Here is a 17,500-nt window from a genome sequence, read left to right as displayed (position 1 = left end):
TTGTTTTATTTGTTCCTTCCTATGAGTTAAACAGCTTTAAGAATGGAGCATCAAGACACCTTTCGGATCACCTCTCTTTTGGCTTCTGCTTCTGAACTTTTTTTTTATTAGGTTCAGCGTCCTGCTTTTGTTTGTTTAATTTTTTTTTTCATGTTTGGTCAGCCTCCTTTGTCGTAATTTTTTTTTTTTTTTTTTTTTTTTTTTTACAATTTCCTTAGTTCGCTGCATTGCTGTAATAGCTATACACGAATTTTATGCTGCACTCATCTTCAATGGACCGTATTGGCTATACAGGCAGCGCCACACGTGGCCACTCAGTGAACTGTCAAAGCAGTATTTTCCATAGAACTCGAGCTATGTACTAGAGTGCGTCTGAGGCTGCCTCCAGGATACAAGACCTTGGTTCCTCCACCGCCCCGAGCCAACGGCTGCACACACTTTACTATTACCCGATTTTCGGACTCTCCTATTTAACATGGGGAAAAACTGAAATCGGGTAGGAGTGATGTGTGTGCAATCATCGGCTTGGGGCGACGACGGCATCATGGCCGTGCATCCCTGAGACAGCCTCAGACGCACTCTAGTCTATAGCCTGAACTCTATGGAAATTTCAACTTGGAGTTGAGTGGCCACATGTGGCGCTGCCTCTATAGCAAATACGGTCCATTCGGCCTTTTTTCTTGTTCTGCTTTCGTTGTCTTCCATGGAGTAATTAGAGGCTGAGCTATTTTTAGGTCTCCTCAAGATATTCTCGCCTATCGCATCTTTCTCTTCTGCTTTCGTTCTTTGCAACTCTGCTTGTAAACCCGTCGTTACCTTATAAAACTTAAAACACAAAAACAACTCAAGAGAAGCTGATTATTCTGAACGGACAACACCTTTCCTAATAGACCCTGTAGGGCCATATTCTTTTTACACTTCGGCGCCCCAGCACACTTATATATTGCAAATTTTCCGTACATTTACGTGGGTAGTTTTATGACCCGGTATTTTAAGGAAGTTTTTGCACTTTGAACTTGAAAAAAACACTCATGAGAATCCGATTCATCTCCTTTTCGGCCTTTGGAATTTTGCAAGATTTTCGTACATTTACGTGGGTAGTTTTATGACCCGGTAGTTTAAGGAAGTTTTTGCACTTTGAACTTGTAAAAACACTCATGAGAACCCGATTCATCTCCTTTTCGGCCTCTGGAAATTGTTGATGCGAGAAGCGAAAGCGTCTGAGAATACCGATCGTAAAACTTCCCCTTCGCTCCTCCTTCCCTTCTTCCTTCGTTCCCTCGTCGTTCCTTGGTCAGGCCGTTTGTCTTGGCGCCGCCCCGACCTTCGCCGCGCCTCACACCTCATTTCCCCTCCATCTCCCTCAATGGATATGACCCCTCACTCCCCTCCCCGCCCCTCCCCGTGCCCCTCCCCGTGTCCCCTCCTCCTCCGCCTCCCTCAAAAACACGTTCCTCTCCCTCCCTTTCTGTCTCGGTGGTCAACAACACGAGTCTCCTCCAGTAAGTGGGAGTTAATTCCTTCCACACATTAAATTTACCCCACTTTTTTTTCCTTGCATATTTTTTTTTGTCGTGTGATTAATTAAGATGAAGTTTCAGTTTTGTCATCTTTGTCTTATCTTGGCATTAGAGGTATGAATTGTTGTTGTTGTTTTCCTTCATTTTCTTGTTATTGTTTTTTTTTCTTTTGCTCATGTTTGTTTTAATTTCTTTTTTTTTTTTTTTGCGTTCCTTAATTTTCTTTTATCTCATTTAATATTAACTTTTCTCTATTCCTTTTCGTACATCATTTTTTCTTATACAGTTTGTCTTCTACCATTTTCCTCTTAGACATACCATTATTAATTACATTTTCTCGTCTTGCCTTATGTAATCTAATGTTTCCTTCTCGTTTTCCTCCCGCAGGCAAGCCCAGCGTCGCTCAAGGTAAGCAAGTCTCCTTCACCTGTCGGGACGCGAACTTTGTCGGCGAGTCTGTGGACGCCGAACAGCGCCGCCACGATCAATATTTCCGTCTTGGAGGGAGACAGAGAGGAAGGTTCAATTCAACAAAGGAGGGGAGAGACGGGCGAGAAAGAGAGACTGGCCGCGATAAATCTAGATAAGCAGGAGGATCGAGGGAGAGGGAGAGCTGAGGGAAAAATTAAATGGTGTTTTCCCGACCTTTGCGTACTCAAAATAATGTACTGAAGAGGCGATTAGAAGAAGTCGAAGTTGCTGAAAATAATAGAGAAAGATAGAAATAGAGAACGGTACAGAGGCGCATCCAGATAGAGAAAGAAATTAAGAGATGGAAAGAGATAATGTAAATATTGTCGGCTTTTTTGAATGCTTATAGAAATGCAATGAGTAGTCGAAGTCGCTAAAGGTATCCAGACAGACGAGGGTAACAAGAGAGGTAATGGTAACGAGAGAGATGAGTGAGGAAGAGACAAGCAGAGAACAAGCGTCGATAAAGAGAGGCACCAAGAGAGAAGGAAGAAAGGAAGGAGCGATCACCAGGCCTTTTGTATGCCCAGACTAACAAACAGTGAGACCAATGGCTTGTCTTAGTGGCTGAAGAACTAAACCCGCAAAGACAGACGAGTGAAGAAAACAGGAAGAGGAAAACCTAAACAAAACAATGGAGGGAGAAAAGGACGAAATAAAGGATGATCTGTAAGGCCTTTAAATTCACGGGTAATAAACAGAATGATGGAGGGAAAAAGACAAACGAGTGAGGAAGGAAACAAAATGGAAAACCCAAAGAATAAGTCGAAGGAGGGAAGGTAGAGATAAGGGACGATCGGGACCTTTGAATGCTTAGTAATATACAGGAGGATGGAGGGATGAAGGTACAAGACAATGATCGACGCCTTTAAACGCTCAAGTAATAAACGGTAATTGCTTCGAGTAGTCGTCGTCGCGGCTCGGAGGGAACAGTAACAGAGGAACCAGTAGCAGCGTGTCCCCCTTGCGGCCCTCCAGACACTGATATCCTTCGCGGGACGCCTAGTTACGGGGGCTTACAGGGGACAAACGTGCGTTCAGACCCCCGCTGACGCCGCCCCCCGTCCCCAGACCCCCGCCCCCTGTGCCTCCTCCTCCTTCTCCTGCTCCTGCTCTTCCCCAAGCCTCTCGTAGGTCCCCTGAGAGCGCCCCAGCGTCGGGATGGCGTGCGTATATTGATCGGTAGGGGCGAGGGTAACACACACACACACACACACACACACACACACACACAGACGACTCCCTCTTCTCCTCACTCACCATCTTCTCAAAAACCAGCTCGACCTATAATGCCAGGCCGCTAGTGCTGCTCCTGCTTCGCTCCTTCCTTCCTGCCTCTTCCTTCCTCTTCCTCCTTCCTCACACCGCCGCTCTTCCTTCTCTCCTCTCCTTGCCCCCTGTTTCCCTCCTCGTCTTCCTCCTCTTCTTCCTCCTCCTCCTTCCTCCTCCTCCTCCTTCCCTGCCGCCCGCCATCCGCCACTAAACTCCGTAACACCCTCGCTGACTCGCCATAATTCGTAAATTTGAATACATCTCACAAAAGGCGTTGATCTAATTCCATTCCATCTCCCCGCCCCTCCTTCACCGTCTCCTCTACCGCTTCCTCCTCCTCTTCCTCCTCTTCTTCTTCCTCCTCCTCCTGCTCCTCCTCCAGTAAAGCGAAACATTATTTCTTTAAGTCAAGGAAATGAGGAATTCTGGGAACGAGTGATGTCGGAAGAAAGAGGGAACGAATTGAGTGTCTCGCTATCTTTCTATCAGGAGGTGCGGCCCGGACGGCTGTGTCGGGCCTTTTCCATCACCACCATTGTGCCGAGACCTAATGAGTTGTCACTACTCAATTATTTCTCCGGCGCCACATAATGCAGAAAATTTCGTTCGGTCCCTCCAGCCCGACATCTGGTCCCGGCAACTGTTTTCCCGGCCAATTTTTCACGGAGGCCTCCTGATAAAAGACCGTTTAGTGTCTGGGGGTTGTTGATATCAATTTATTTCCTTTGATACACACATATAATTTCATTACGGTACAAATCGCTTCAATTGGGGCTCGAGTCAGCGCTTTCATCTAACCATTACTTGACATGCTGGGCGCTGATTGGTCAAGAGTAGATGACGTCACGCCCTCCAGTCGATAAACCACGCCCTTATGATAACAGACCCCGAGCGGGCCAATCGTCGGGCCGCGCGGCGCCGTGGGGGCGGGGCGCGGCGGAGCGAGGGCAGGGGTCTGGCGTGAACAACTTGTAACACACAAGTCGCTGGTCTCGGCACGGCCATTTGGCGCCACCATGAGTAGCGGCGGGGCTTTACCTGGTGTCATGGCCGCCCGGGTCAGTGTGGTGTGACGGACCGATCCTGCCGCGTCTTGCCGTGACCTGCTGTGACCTTGTCGGGGCCCAGACTGACCCCAGTGCCCTGTGAGCGAGTGTCCGCGCCGCATGGCCCTCACCACGGCGGAGCCCGGCGAGGTGGCGGCCCCGCTGCCCCGCGCCCACCACGCCCACGCCCTGGACCTGGACGCCCGTCACCGCCTCGCCTTCGACGCCAAGAGTCACCGGGACTTTGAGAATTCCTTCATCCCGGAGCGGAAGTACAGCTACCCCGAGGGCCCGTCGCAGGACACCAAGTTCTCCCTGGAGTCCGCCAAGCCCGCCACCGAGCTGGCCGTCGAGCTCAAGAGGTCTGAGGCCGCTGCCAAGGCCGCACTGGAGAGGTACGAGGCCGCTGGCGGAGGCGGCGGCGGCGGCGGCCCCGGGGTAGTCAGCGGCGGCGGGGCGGGCACTGGCGCCATCACCGCCTCCTCCTGCCCTACGCACACCATTGATGCCATTCTGGGCCTCCGCGCGCCCCTCAAAGGCTCGCCCTCGCCGCCACACCTGCACGGCCTCAACAACAACACGTCCACCAACAACATGAACATGGCGGCGGCGGCCTCCCCGGGCAGGGGCGGCGGCGTCGGCGGCGGCGGAGTGGGCGGCGGCCGCGAGGACGGCGCTGACACCGACGACTCGAGCACCGCCACGCCTCCAGGTGGGTCCTGCATGCTCACCCTCACCCTCACTATCACCCTCTCTCACTCACCTTCACTCATCCTCACTCACTCACCCACCTTCACTCACTCACCTTCACTCACCTTCACTCACTCACCCTCACAAACTCTCTCCACCGTTCATTCATGTGCACCCTCTCTCACCGCTCTCTTCCCCAGCACCGCTTTTTCCTCACTCCAGCCTCACTCATCTGTCTATCTATGTTTTTAACACTTCCACCATCGGAGGCTCAGTGTTGTCATCGCAAACGTTCCTCCTTCAGTAACTAATTATTGTCACCACCACTCAAAATTTTGCCATGCCCCCACGATGCCTGTTTGTGTGCCTCAATCCCTCGGCTGCACCATCACTGACTTCATCCCATTCACTCGTCCCTTCCCTTCCCTGGCCATGGCCCGCACAGTCACGGTGGACAGGTTAGTGCTGCTCCACCTTGCCCCTCGTAGTGCCCCTTTATCCATGCCACCTGCAGCACCTCATGCCACTGTCACACACGTCAGGTGGTGCCCAAGACCCTGACGGTGCCCTGCCAAACGCACCTCCCCCCCTCCACCCCAGCAGGCAGGCAGGTAAAAGGCAGTGTCTCGTAACCTTCCTCTCCCTTGCTGGGTAATGCTACGATGCACATTCCACGCATTCCACAGCCTTCCTCCGTGTCCCATGAGAGCTGCCCCGCCTACCACGCCCATCCGTCACCCCCAAACCCTCGCCGCGTCTTAATTAGATATGTCTTAGTAATTGACTGAGTTGTGACTGTCACCCCTTGGATTGTCTGTAAGTGGACGATGTAAATTTCAATAGTCACACCTTGGATCATAACACAGCAATCAACGTAATGTAACTTTTTTGTAATGTAGCTTTTTTGTTTAAGTATATTTTTGCCCTCAAGCTGCTTACTTTACTGGAAAAAAAGTAGACTATAGCATAAATGAAACAGATTGATGTATTGCAATAAGCGAACTATAGACAACTTACTTTTATATAGAAAAAAATAAGAAGAACTTGCCCTGAGGCTGTTCCTAATATGAATAATAAACAACACAGCACAAATAAGACAGATTAATGTAATGTAATCAGCGAAGAAGAGAAAACATGCCTATATATAGAAAGTTAGGACGTTAACGTGAGGTTCTTCCCTTTCATCACCGCCCCTTGCCGTACCTGCCTATCCTGGTAACTCTAGAGCGGCCTTATTTGTGCTTATCTCGGCGCCGTTGTTTAGGTTCATGGGGTCGCCTCAAGCCGGGCCAAGAAACTACGTCTTGTGTTCTTCGCCAAGGCTCTTATAGCTGAGAGATTGAGAGAGAGAGAGAAATTAAGAAAGAGAGACAGAGCATAAGAAAGGCAGCATAAAAAGACAGCTTAAAAGGAGAGATTAAGAAAGAGAGGTTAAGAAAGAGAGGTTAAGAGAGAGTTTAAGAAAGAGAGAGATTGAGAAAGAGATATTGAGAGAGAGAGAGAGAGAGAGAGAGAGAGAGAGAGAGAGAGAGAGAGAGAGAGAGAGAGAGAGAGAGAGAGAGAGAGAGAGAGAAGGGGGAGGGGGAGTGGGAGTGAAGGGTTCAAACAGTTTATAATCCACTTAAAGTCAATAGAATCTCGCCCAATAACAAAAGCAAATCTGGATAACGTGAGGAGCTCTTTGTAACACGCCACGGGGGAGCCAAAAGCTTCGCGCTGTAACGAATCCTTTCTCTACGATAGACAAAGCAGCCCCCGGAGGAGCAGATGCTGAGCTAACTACTCCCAAGTCAAAAAATATCGTAATCATTTTTTTCCCGTAAACTATAGAAAAGAAAAATATTAAAACGGTAGAATAATTACTGAAACTCAACTACAGAATTCATACAGATATAAAAATGACAAAAGATAAAAGGAGAGAAAATGAATAAAAGACGCAGATAAATTAAGAAAATGAGTACTTATGTTTTTCTCTGAGAAAAATAATAAAACTAGAGTTTTTAAGATACTGTATAATTATAGAACTTCATATATAGAGAAAGATAACCAAATACCTACAAAAGACAATAATTACATCTATATTTTTATAAAACATGAAAAAAAAAACTACGTTAGAAATCACGAAAAAATTGGGGCAACTCAGTGAAGAACATTGGCAAGATTCTAAGGCAGCCAAATAGGCGAGAAAAGAGAATCAACACTAACGCTGCGGAACAGAAGAAAATAACTAAGGATATAAAAATGAGATACATTTTGAAAATAGGTACAAAACACATTAAAAGAAAACAAAATACTAAAACAAACAATAACACCCCCCCCCAAAAAAAAAGTGTGGCTTATTAAAGAACAATAGAAAAAATATCTAAAAAATAATAAATCAGGACAGTTTAGATGACATGTATCACCTTACAGGCTTACACGATGCATGGGGAACACAGCGAAGAGGTCTACACTAATTAGAGAGAAAACCACCTTGAAGAGCCCTATACCTTCCCTCATATCTTTCCCCCCTTGTTCTCAAAGGCGTTCGGCTCCTACAACAAATACTCCCAAAGGCCACAGAGGCGAAGAGTCGAGGTGTCATGATTATTTTTGACGTTTGTGGTGCAGAAGCCTTGACAAAGAGCCGATTTCACAGTCCAACACAGTGTCTTCGTAACAGCCCGAACCAAACTATAGAATCCCATACAATCCAAAATGGTGAGGTCTTCGATGCCACACCAAATACACAAGACTTTTTCCCGTACTGTTTCATCAAATTTGTGAGCTTAAATATAAATCCCAGACACTATACAAGGAAATTTCAAAGGCTCTGGTATTGGTTTGGGAGCTTACTATCCCGTCATGGGGAACTGTGAAACTAACCCAAACTATCACTAGGCTCATAAAACTACCCATGGAAATACACACAACCCCTCTGCGGAAGCCTTATCAAGTGTGGGAGTGTACGCACCGAAATGTCTGAGAATGTAGGCCTTAGTTCGAATTTATGAAGAGCACCCGAAATATAGTAATGATTAGAAGACACTTTTCGGCAGCCATTTCACGTTTTTCCTTTTTATATTTTGCTCTGCGTAGGAGGAGGGAATTAGATGGAGCAGCCAGATTTGTTTACATAATTCAAAGACAGAAAGAGCATAAAAAGGTGGAATAATAGCTAAACAGACATTTCTTGGGTTATATTAAGTTTTTCCCATCCACATTTCGCTTAGTCTAAGAAGTTAAGTAAATAGAGTATATTAGTCAGACTTGTTTCGAATATGGAAAGAATATACGAAAGTTGGAATGACAATCTGAGGCAGTTTTCTTGAGTATTTCACACGTTTCCCTTCTGTCTTTCGTTATGTATAAGAGGAAATAGATGTAGCACTAAAAAGATATACAATAATAATGAGACAGTTTTCTTGAGCTGTGTAGGCGGAAGGAAGCAGGAGGAAGTAGGAGGAGTGCAGTAGGGAGAAGGAAGCAGATGGGGCTGTCAGGTTTCAGGGCCAAAGACGTATAGGAGAGAGGCATCCAGAGAGGGAGGCTGCGTGTCGGGTGTCCGTGTGTGTCCGTGCGCCGCTCATGATACCACAGTGGCGGCCTCTTTCTCCCTCTCTGTTTCCTTTTTCTACACTCTATCTCAATTTCAATCTTCCTTCCTCTCTCCCTCTCTATTTCCTTTTTCTACACTCTTATCTCAGTTTCAATCTTCCTTCCTTTCTCCCTCTCTGTTTCCTTTTTCTACACTCTGTCTCAATTTCAATCTTCCTTCCTTTCTCCCTCTCTGTTTCCTTTTTCTACACTCTTATCTCAGTTTCAATCTTCCTTCCTTTCTCCCTCTCTGTTTCCTTTTTCTACACTCTTTCTTAGTTTCAATCTTCCTTCCTTTCTCCCTCTCTGTTTCCTTTTTCTACACTCTTTCTTAGTTTCAATCTTCCTTCCTTTCTCCCTCTCTGTTTCCTTTTTCTACACTCTATCTCAGTTTCCATCTTCTTTCCTTTCTCCCTCTCTGTTTAATTTTTCTACACTTTATCTCATTTTCAATCTTCCTTCCTTTCTCTCTTTTCTTCTTTTCCATCTTTTCCATCTTCTTTCCCACTTTCCATTTTTATTTAGTCTTCCTCCTTCGCACTTTTCCATCTTTTCTCTATCCCTATCTTCATCTTTCCTCTTGTCATTTCTTTCCTCCCTTTTCCTTTCCCTCATTTTTACCTTTATCTCCATTTTTCTATACTTTCCATCTTTCCTTTATATCTCTCGCTTCATCCTTCGTTAATCTCCCTGTCTCCATCTTTCTTATTCTCCCTCTCTCCCTTATCTCCAATTTTTCCGTCTCTCCCTCATTTCGTCTTCTTTACTTCATCTCTCAAGCTTCCTTCCTTCCTCTGTTTCTCCTTCTTTCCCTTCATCTCCCTTATTCCATTTTCTTTCCCTCCTTGTGACATGCGCTCAAAGACACACACACACACACACACACACACACACACACACACACACACACACACACACACACACACACACACAGTATCACCTTTTAAGCCTTCTTTTCGTTCCTGGTTCGTGAGTTTCATTTTACTTCCGCGACAATTAGTTTTGGTATTGACTTATTATTTCTTCATGGCTTTGTTAATATTCCAGGCGGACCCATCAGCGGGGCCGCGATAGTGATCAGCGTGTGTCATTATTTTTGTGTGTTTTATTGAGCGACGCGAACGAGTTAATGAGCGGAATTCCGGAGCTGATAACCAGATGAGCCGCCGCCTGTCTCCCCGGCACACGGCAGATAATGATAGAGATAAGGGAATGGTGTTGATGGTGATAGTAATGGTAATGTTGCTGCTGCTACTACTACTACTACTACTACTACTACTACTACTTTTACCACTACTACTTTTCCCACTACTACTAGTATACTACTACTATATTACTACTACTATTACTACTACTACTACTACTACTACTACTACTACTACTAAAACAACTAATAATAAAAGTGATAATAATAATGATGATGATAATAATAATAATAATAATAATAATGTGTGTGTGTGTGTGTAGTAGTAGTAGTAATAGTAGTAGTATATTTATAGGATAATAGATAAATGATAAATATGATAATAGTAAATAAGTGATTTCAGTAATAGTAATAGTAGTAGTAGTAATAATAATAATAATAATAATAATAATAATAATAATAATAATAATATCAGTACTGCTACTGCTACCACTACTTCTACTACTTCTGCTACTACTACTACAACGACTACGACTGCTGCTGCTGCGGTTGCTACTACTTATAATAATGAAATATTGTAATATTAATAACAATAACAAAAATGATAATAGTAATATTATTATTATTATTATTATTATTATTATTATTATTATTATTATTATCAGTAGTAGTAATAATACCAGCAGCAGTAGTAGTAGTAGTAGTAATAGTAGTAGCAGTAGTAGTAGTAGTAGTGGTGGTGAAATAGTAGTAGCCGTTGAATGCAAATAATGCTAAACTCTCTGAAGGTTATACCCTCAGTATATCACTCTCTCCGCCGCCGAGGTGAGGAGAAAAAAAATGTATTGATCGCCGACAAACTAATCACAATATTTCGTGAGTTCTGAGCCGGGAAAGAAATTTTTATGAACACAAATTAATCGCAAATGTTCATAGCCGGTGTCACGCACACTTTTGTCGCTTTTCAAACTACATTATTTAATTAACAGAAACGTCCAGCCAATTTGTCGAGATCGGAGATTAATCAAAAGGTATATTTACGTGTGTGTCATCTCTCTCTCTCTCTCTCTCTCTCTCTCTCTCTCTCTCTCTCTCTCTCTCTCTCTCTCTCTCTCTCTCTCTCTCTCTCGAGAGAGAGAGAGAGAGAGAGAGAGAGAGAGAGAGAGAGAGAGAGAGAGAGAGAGAACAGACGGGAACAAGATGGCGTGCGACATGAAGCAAAATCTCTTACTAATTGATTCATTTAGGAAAGATCAGATAAGAACATCCAACCTCCCTCCTTCCCTTCCTCCCTCCCTCCCTTGATCCTTCCCTCCTTCGCTCCCTCCCTTCTGCCCACCCTCCCCTCCTTTCTCCTGCCCTCCCTCCTACCCATGCAGCCTCCTTCCCTCCCTCCTTCTCTCCTTCCCTCCTTCTGTCATTCCTACCCTCCTTCCCTCCATCCTTTTCTCTTTCCATTCCTCCACTTTCTTTTTTCCCTCGTCTCTTATCTCTCCATATATTAATTTTTTCCTTACTAACTTCTCTTATCATTCTCGTTCTCTCTCTCTCTCTCTCTCTCTCTCTCTCTCTCTCTCTCTCTCTCTCTCTCTCTCTCTCTCTCTCTCTCTCTCTCTCTCAAAAAAGCTATAAAATCGTCATACCTCTTCTCCTTTTCTCTCTAGGTAAGCGTTGATTGGCAGGTGAGAGCTCCGTGATTACCTTAATTACCTTAAATTAGGTGTAATTCGATTCACTGTACTGGCTGGTGTCTTAATTAATTGCTATGTTGTTTGCGCCTCCGAGTAACGCTAACCTCGAGTGGTAATCAAATTCGCCTCTTTCATAGACGCTCCTTAATGACACTGAGCCGTTTCTGAGTTAATTATAAGTTTATTCAGTGTAATTACCAGTGTGGCGTCGAGGCGGAGTGGCGTCGCGGGCGGGGGTGTGAGGGCGGCGGGGAAGAAGGACCAGAGAGAGGCAGGGAAGGCAAGGGAAGGGAAGGGAGGCTGGCGGCGGCGTCCCTCGGCTTGTTTCCTAGGCGTGAGGTTCTCGGTTGTGTCCCACGGAAGATTTAGTCACCTGAGAACACTTGCTTTCTTTACGGCAGACAAAAGCAGATTAACCCGGTAGCAGCGGGGATCATGTTTCTTAATGGTCCCTCGAAGCGAGAAAAATGAGAAAAGATCATCAACCATTTCATAATATATATCAATGCATTTGTGATCAATTTACTCGTATCTATCATCTATTTTGGGGGTTTATATAATGGCACACATTTAGCCCGTCGCTGCTTCACGGTAAAGCCACAAATTTGGCCCGTCGCTGCTTCACGGTAAAGCCACAAATTTGGCCCGTCGCTGCTTCACGGTAAAGCCACAAATTTGGCATCCTGCTTCACGGTAAAGCCACAAATTTGGCCGTCGTTGCTTCACGGTAAAGCCACAAATTTGGCTGTCGCTGCTTCACGGTAAAGCCACAAATTTGGCCGTCGCTGCTTCACGGTAAAGCCACAAATTTGGCCCGTCGCTGCTTCACGGTAAAGCCACAAATTTGGCCGTCGCTGCTTCACGGTAAAGCCACAAATTTGGCCGTCGCTGCTTCACGGTAAAGCCACAAATTTGGCCGTCGCTGCTTCACGGTAAAGCCACAAATTTGGCCGTCGCTGCTTCACGGTAAAGCCACAAATTTGGCCGTCGCTGCTTCACGGTAAAGCCACAAATTTGGCCGTCGCTGCTTCACGGTAAAGCCACAAATTTGGCCGTCGCTGCTTCACGGTAAAGCCACAAATTTGGCCGTCGCTGCTTCACGGTAAAGCCACAAATTTGGCCCGTCGCTGCTTCACGGTAAAGCCACAAATTTGGCCCGTCGCTGCTTCACGGTAAAGCCACAAATTTGGCCGTCGCTGCTTCACGGTAAAGCCACAAATTTGCCCGTCGCTGCTTCACGGTAAAGCCACAAATTTGGCCCGTCGCTGCTAATGGGTTAAGAGTTACATGGAAAGAAAAATAACGGCTTGGTATTTGTTATCGATACTCAAGGAAAGCGTCGTAAATAAGTCAGAACAGTAAAAGACAAAAGTTCTAAGATGTTTTAGTTTCGAAATTTCTCTCAAGAATTGTGCATCATAACGCTCAACAAGCACTAGGGATTGGAAGGCACTATAGGGAACGCCTGTGCATTGTGGCCCCGTGGTGTCTGGGCGAGGTTGATGCGGGTCGTAACTTTAGTCCTGTCTGAACGGGTGGAAAATAATTACCGTGTCACATATACCTTAGAATATATGTGACACGGTAATTATTTTCCACCCGGTCAAACAGGACTAAAGTTACGACCCACATCAAGACACTCATCACTTTTTTTTTCTTCACATCAGCGTGAATTAATGAACGCACCTTTATTAATTACGTGAGGGAGAAAGGTATGATAGGTCTATAACATTTACATAACACACACAGAAAAGTCAGTTTCCAGCGCAACTTGACTTGTAGCAATGAATCTGAATACTTATTTTACGCATAGCCTCGACTCAGAATGTTCTTTTTTACATATAGCAGTATATTAGAATATTCTTTAGGCATAGCAACGCAACAGAATACTTTTTACCCATAGCCTCGAAACAGAATATTTTTTTACTCACTAACATCATGAGCATCAAACATCCACACTCCATCGGGCGGTAACTTCACTTCTGACTATCGATAAAAAAGACAAAAGAGCAATTGCCTAGTAAATGGATAGATTAGCTTACGTCTGTCAAGTCTCTTTTGTGCCACTTAATTTTTTCTCGGAGGCAGCGGCGGCGGCGGTGGTGAGGGTCGTCGCTGTCTGTGTTTCGCCTCGTCACTCCACTCCGTAGCTCGCCTCACCCTCCACGACTCTCTCCTCTGCTTGCCCTGCCATCGCCGCTGTCCCGTTATCATCCTCCATCTCTTCGGGGGGTCTTAAGAGGCCTTCATAATGACCTTGATACGACGGAGATACCCAACACACTCCCTTTGCTTTCTCCCTCGCTAATTACGATCCTCCCCCGACCTCCTCCCCACATTAAGGATTTGCCGTGCGAGTGAGAAGGTGGAGATAAAAAGGAGGACTCGAACATCACTTATCCGGCAATGCGATGGCGTCCGGATAAGCGAGGCGGAGTGCGGTTAAGTGGGAGTGCCCGCGGTGGTGTCGGCGGCGGCGGAGGGACATTATCGGCTATTACTGAGTGTTCTTGTGTCCATTATCGGCGCTAATGGACGGAGAGGCGCGGCGTGTGGAGAGAATGGTTAATTAGCGGTTTGTGTTGGTGCGTCGGTGTGTGTGGGAGAGAGAGAGAGAGAAAGAGAAAGAGAAAGAGAAAGAGAAAGAGAAAGAGAAAGAGAAAGAGAGAGAGAGAGAGAGAGAGAGAGAGAGAGAGAGAGAGCAGCTTCATTTACACACTTATAAAAACACGAATTCACAAACTTACAATAAAACACACAAAAAGAAAGCTCAAAATAGCCAACAGTCACTCCACATCAACGATAATTTTCTTTTATGTTATAAACCTTTCCTTACAAAAACACGTAATCACTTTTGGAAACTAACTTGCCAAGAGCCAAAACATTAACTAACATCAATTCGACGTAAACAATCACATTACTCACCTGTCACCTTTCCCTAATTAAGTAAAAGCACAGACACGTGTATAAGATGGTGGTGCGTGTATGTGAGCGCTGGTAGTTACGTGGGAAATCATCACTTTTTACCTTGGCAGCTTTTACCTATACTGTTTGAGGTCGATTTGGGGTTGTATCTTTATAAACACCCGAACCGAAATATGCAAAATCAACCGAAATATGCAATACCAACCAAAATATGCAATACCAACCGAAATGTGCAATACCAACCGAAATATGCAATACCAACCAAAATATGCAATACCAACCGAAATGTGCAATACCAACCGAAATATGCAATACCAACCAAAATATGCAATACCAACCGAAATGTGCAATACCAACCGAAATGTGCAATACCAACCGAAATGTGCAATACCAACCGAAATGTGCAATACCAACCGAAATGTGCAATACCAACCGAAATGTGCAATACCAACCGAAATGTGCAATACCAACCGAAATGTGCAATACCAACCGAAATGTGCAATACCAACCGAAATGTGCAATACCAACCGAAATGTGCAATACCAACCGAAATGTGCAATACCAACCGAAATGTGCAATACCAACCGAAATGTACAATACCAACCGAAATGTGCAATACCAACCGAAATGTGCAATACCAACCGAAATGTGCAATACCAACCGAAATGTACAATACCAACCGAAATATGCAATACCAACCGAAATATGCAATACCAACCAAAATATGCAATACCAACCGAAATATGCAATACCAACCGAAATATGCAATACCAACCAAAATATGCAATACCAACCAAAATATGCAATACCAACCAAAATATGCAATACCAACCGAAATATGCAATACCAACCGAAATATGCAATACCAACCAAAATGTGCAATACCAACCAAAATGTGCAATACCAACCAAAATGTGCAATACCAACCGAAATATGCAATACCAACCGAAATATGCAATACCAACCGAAATGTGCAATACCAACCGAAATGTGCAATACCAACCGAAATGTGCAATACCAACCGAAATACGCAATACCAACCGAAATATGCAATGCCGACCGAAATATGCAATACCAACCGAAATGTGCAAAATCAACCGAAATGTGCAATACCAACCGAAATATGCAATACCAACCGAAATGTGCAAAATCAACCGAAATGTGCAATACCAACCGAAATATGCAATACCAACCGAAATATGCAATACCAACCGAAATGTGCAATACCAACCGAAATGTGCAATACCAACCGAAATGTGCAATACCAACCGAAATATGCAATACCAACCGAAATGTGCAATACCAACCGAAATGTGCAATACCAACCGAAATATGCAATACCAACCGAAATATGCAACACCAACCGAAATGTGCAATACCAACCAAAATGTGCAATACCAACCGAAATATGCAATACCAACCGAAATATGCAATACCAACCAAAATGTGCAATACCAACCGAAATATGCAATACCATCTCTCATTTTTGTAGATCACTCGATACCCTATGCTAAAGAGATTTCCTGCACAGCTTCCTCAAATTTATTAGCTACTCTACGAATACCAAAAACACCAAAGAAATTTACGTATAGTCTTTGGCCCTTGGTTTAAGCGCTTACAAATTTCACTGCATGTCCGTAAAAGTAGATGCAGTGGGGTTCGAATCGCCTTACTTCTCGGCAAATATGACTCCCTTAACCCAACATTCCAGTAATGATGAGGAAATTATATCTCACTCCACATAATAACTCAATCAACCAGGCCATCGCACTAACAGCTCGAGTTAGGCCACGTTAAAGTGCGTTAGACTAAGATGGAAGGAAGAGAGAAGTTAGCGGCGGGGGGAGGGGGGAGAGGAGGAAGGGGAGGGAAGGGAAGGGAAGGTGAGGGGAAGGGATGAGAAGGGAAAGGAAGGGGAGGGAGGGCAAATGAAGGGAGGGGAAGAGAAGGGATGTAGAGCTAGGGAATGAACGAGAAGGGAAAGGAAGGGAAGGGTATAGGGAAGAGGAGGAAAGGAAAGGGAAGGGAAGAGAGGAGAAAAGGCGGAAAGGAAAGGAAAGGAAGAAAAGGGAGGGGAGGGGAGGGGAGGGGAGAGAAGGGAAGGGAAGGGATGGATCGAGTTTTGGTAGGATAGGATAGGAGAAGAAGGGAACTTATGTTGTGAAAAGGAGGGAGAAGAGGAAAAGAGTAAGAAGGGGACATATGATGAAGGTAGAAGGAACAGGGAAGCAGAGGATGAGATGGAGGAAAGAGGAGAAGGCGTGTTAGTGATGGAGAGGGTGAGTGATGGATGGAAAAAGGAGGAAGAGAAGTAGGAGGAGGAGGAGGAGGAGGAAATAACTATGTGTTGTGAAGAAGGGAGAAAGAGGGAGAGAGAAGGAAGAGATGATAATGAAAGAAAGAACAGTTGGAGGAGTAAGCGATGGTGGTGTGCTGGAATGGGAAGAAAAAGAAGAAGACAAAGAAGAAGAAGAAGAAGAAGAAGAAGAAGAAGAAGAAGAAGAAGAAGAAAAAAAAGAAGTGGAAGAAAAAGAGGATGAAGAAAAAGAAAAGGAAAAAGAAGAAGAAGAAGAAGACGAAGAAAAAACGAAGAAAAAGAAGAAGTGAACCTGGTGTTGTAAAGAAGAAAGAAGAGAGGAGGAGGAGGAGGAGGAGGAGGAGGAGGGAATCTTTTAAGAATCGCAAGAGTAGAGGAAGAGAGTGAGGGAAGTGATGAGGTATGAGGAGGATCGATCGAGGGAGGCGAGAGAGAGAGAGAGAGAGAGAGAGAGAGAGAGAGAGAGAGAGAGAGAGAGAGAGAGAGAGAATGGCCACTTCCAATAGTTCTCGAGAAAGTCGTGGAGAAAAATTCTTCATTCATCACTCAAATATATTCACCACTCTCTCTCTCTCTCTCTCTCTCTCTCTCTCTCTCTCTCTCTCTCTCTCAAATAACGTTAAAAATGACCTGATGAGAGAGAGAGAGAGAGAGAGAGAGAGAGAGAGAGAGAGAGAGAGAGAGAGAGAGAGAGAGAGAGAGAGAGAGAGAGAGAGAGAGAGAGAGAGAGAGAGCATCTCCTGTGATATGCTGAACCTCTCGATCTTCCTCTTTTAGATGCTTAGATACTTCCCTCCCTTCCCTCCCTCTTCCTCTTCATTTCTCTCCCTCTTACCTCCTCCCTCCAC

General features: G+C 45.0%; 1 protein-coding gene across 1 annotated transcript in view; it reads left to right on the top strand.

Annotated features, from left to right (window-relative positions):
* Window positions 1-17,500, top strand: part of LOC126985052 (homeobox protein orthopedia-like) — an 80,261-nt gene that overhangs the window by 21,343 nt on the left and 41,418 nt on the right. The window contains exon 2 of the mRNA XM_050839340.1: window positions 1,908-5,021. Within this exon, the coding sequence (XP_050695297.1) occupies window positions 4,430-5,021 (592 nt within the window). The 5' untranslated portion in view covers window positions 1,908-4,429. The remainder of the gene's footprint in view (window positions 1-1,907; window positions 5,022-17,500) is intronic.

The sequence above is a fragment of the Eriocheir sinensis genome, chromosome 5, assembly GCF_024679095.1.
Source record: "Eriocheir sinensis breed Jianghai 21 chromosome 5, ASM2467909v1, whole genome shotgun sequence".
Classification (NCBI taxonomy): Eukaryota; Metazoa; Arthropoda; class Malacostraca; order Decapoda; family Varunidae; genus Eriocheir; species Eriocheir sinensis.
Note: the sequence above shows the minus strand (reverse complement) of the source record. Positions and strands in the feature narration are given on the sequence as shown.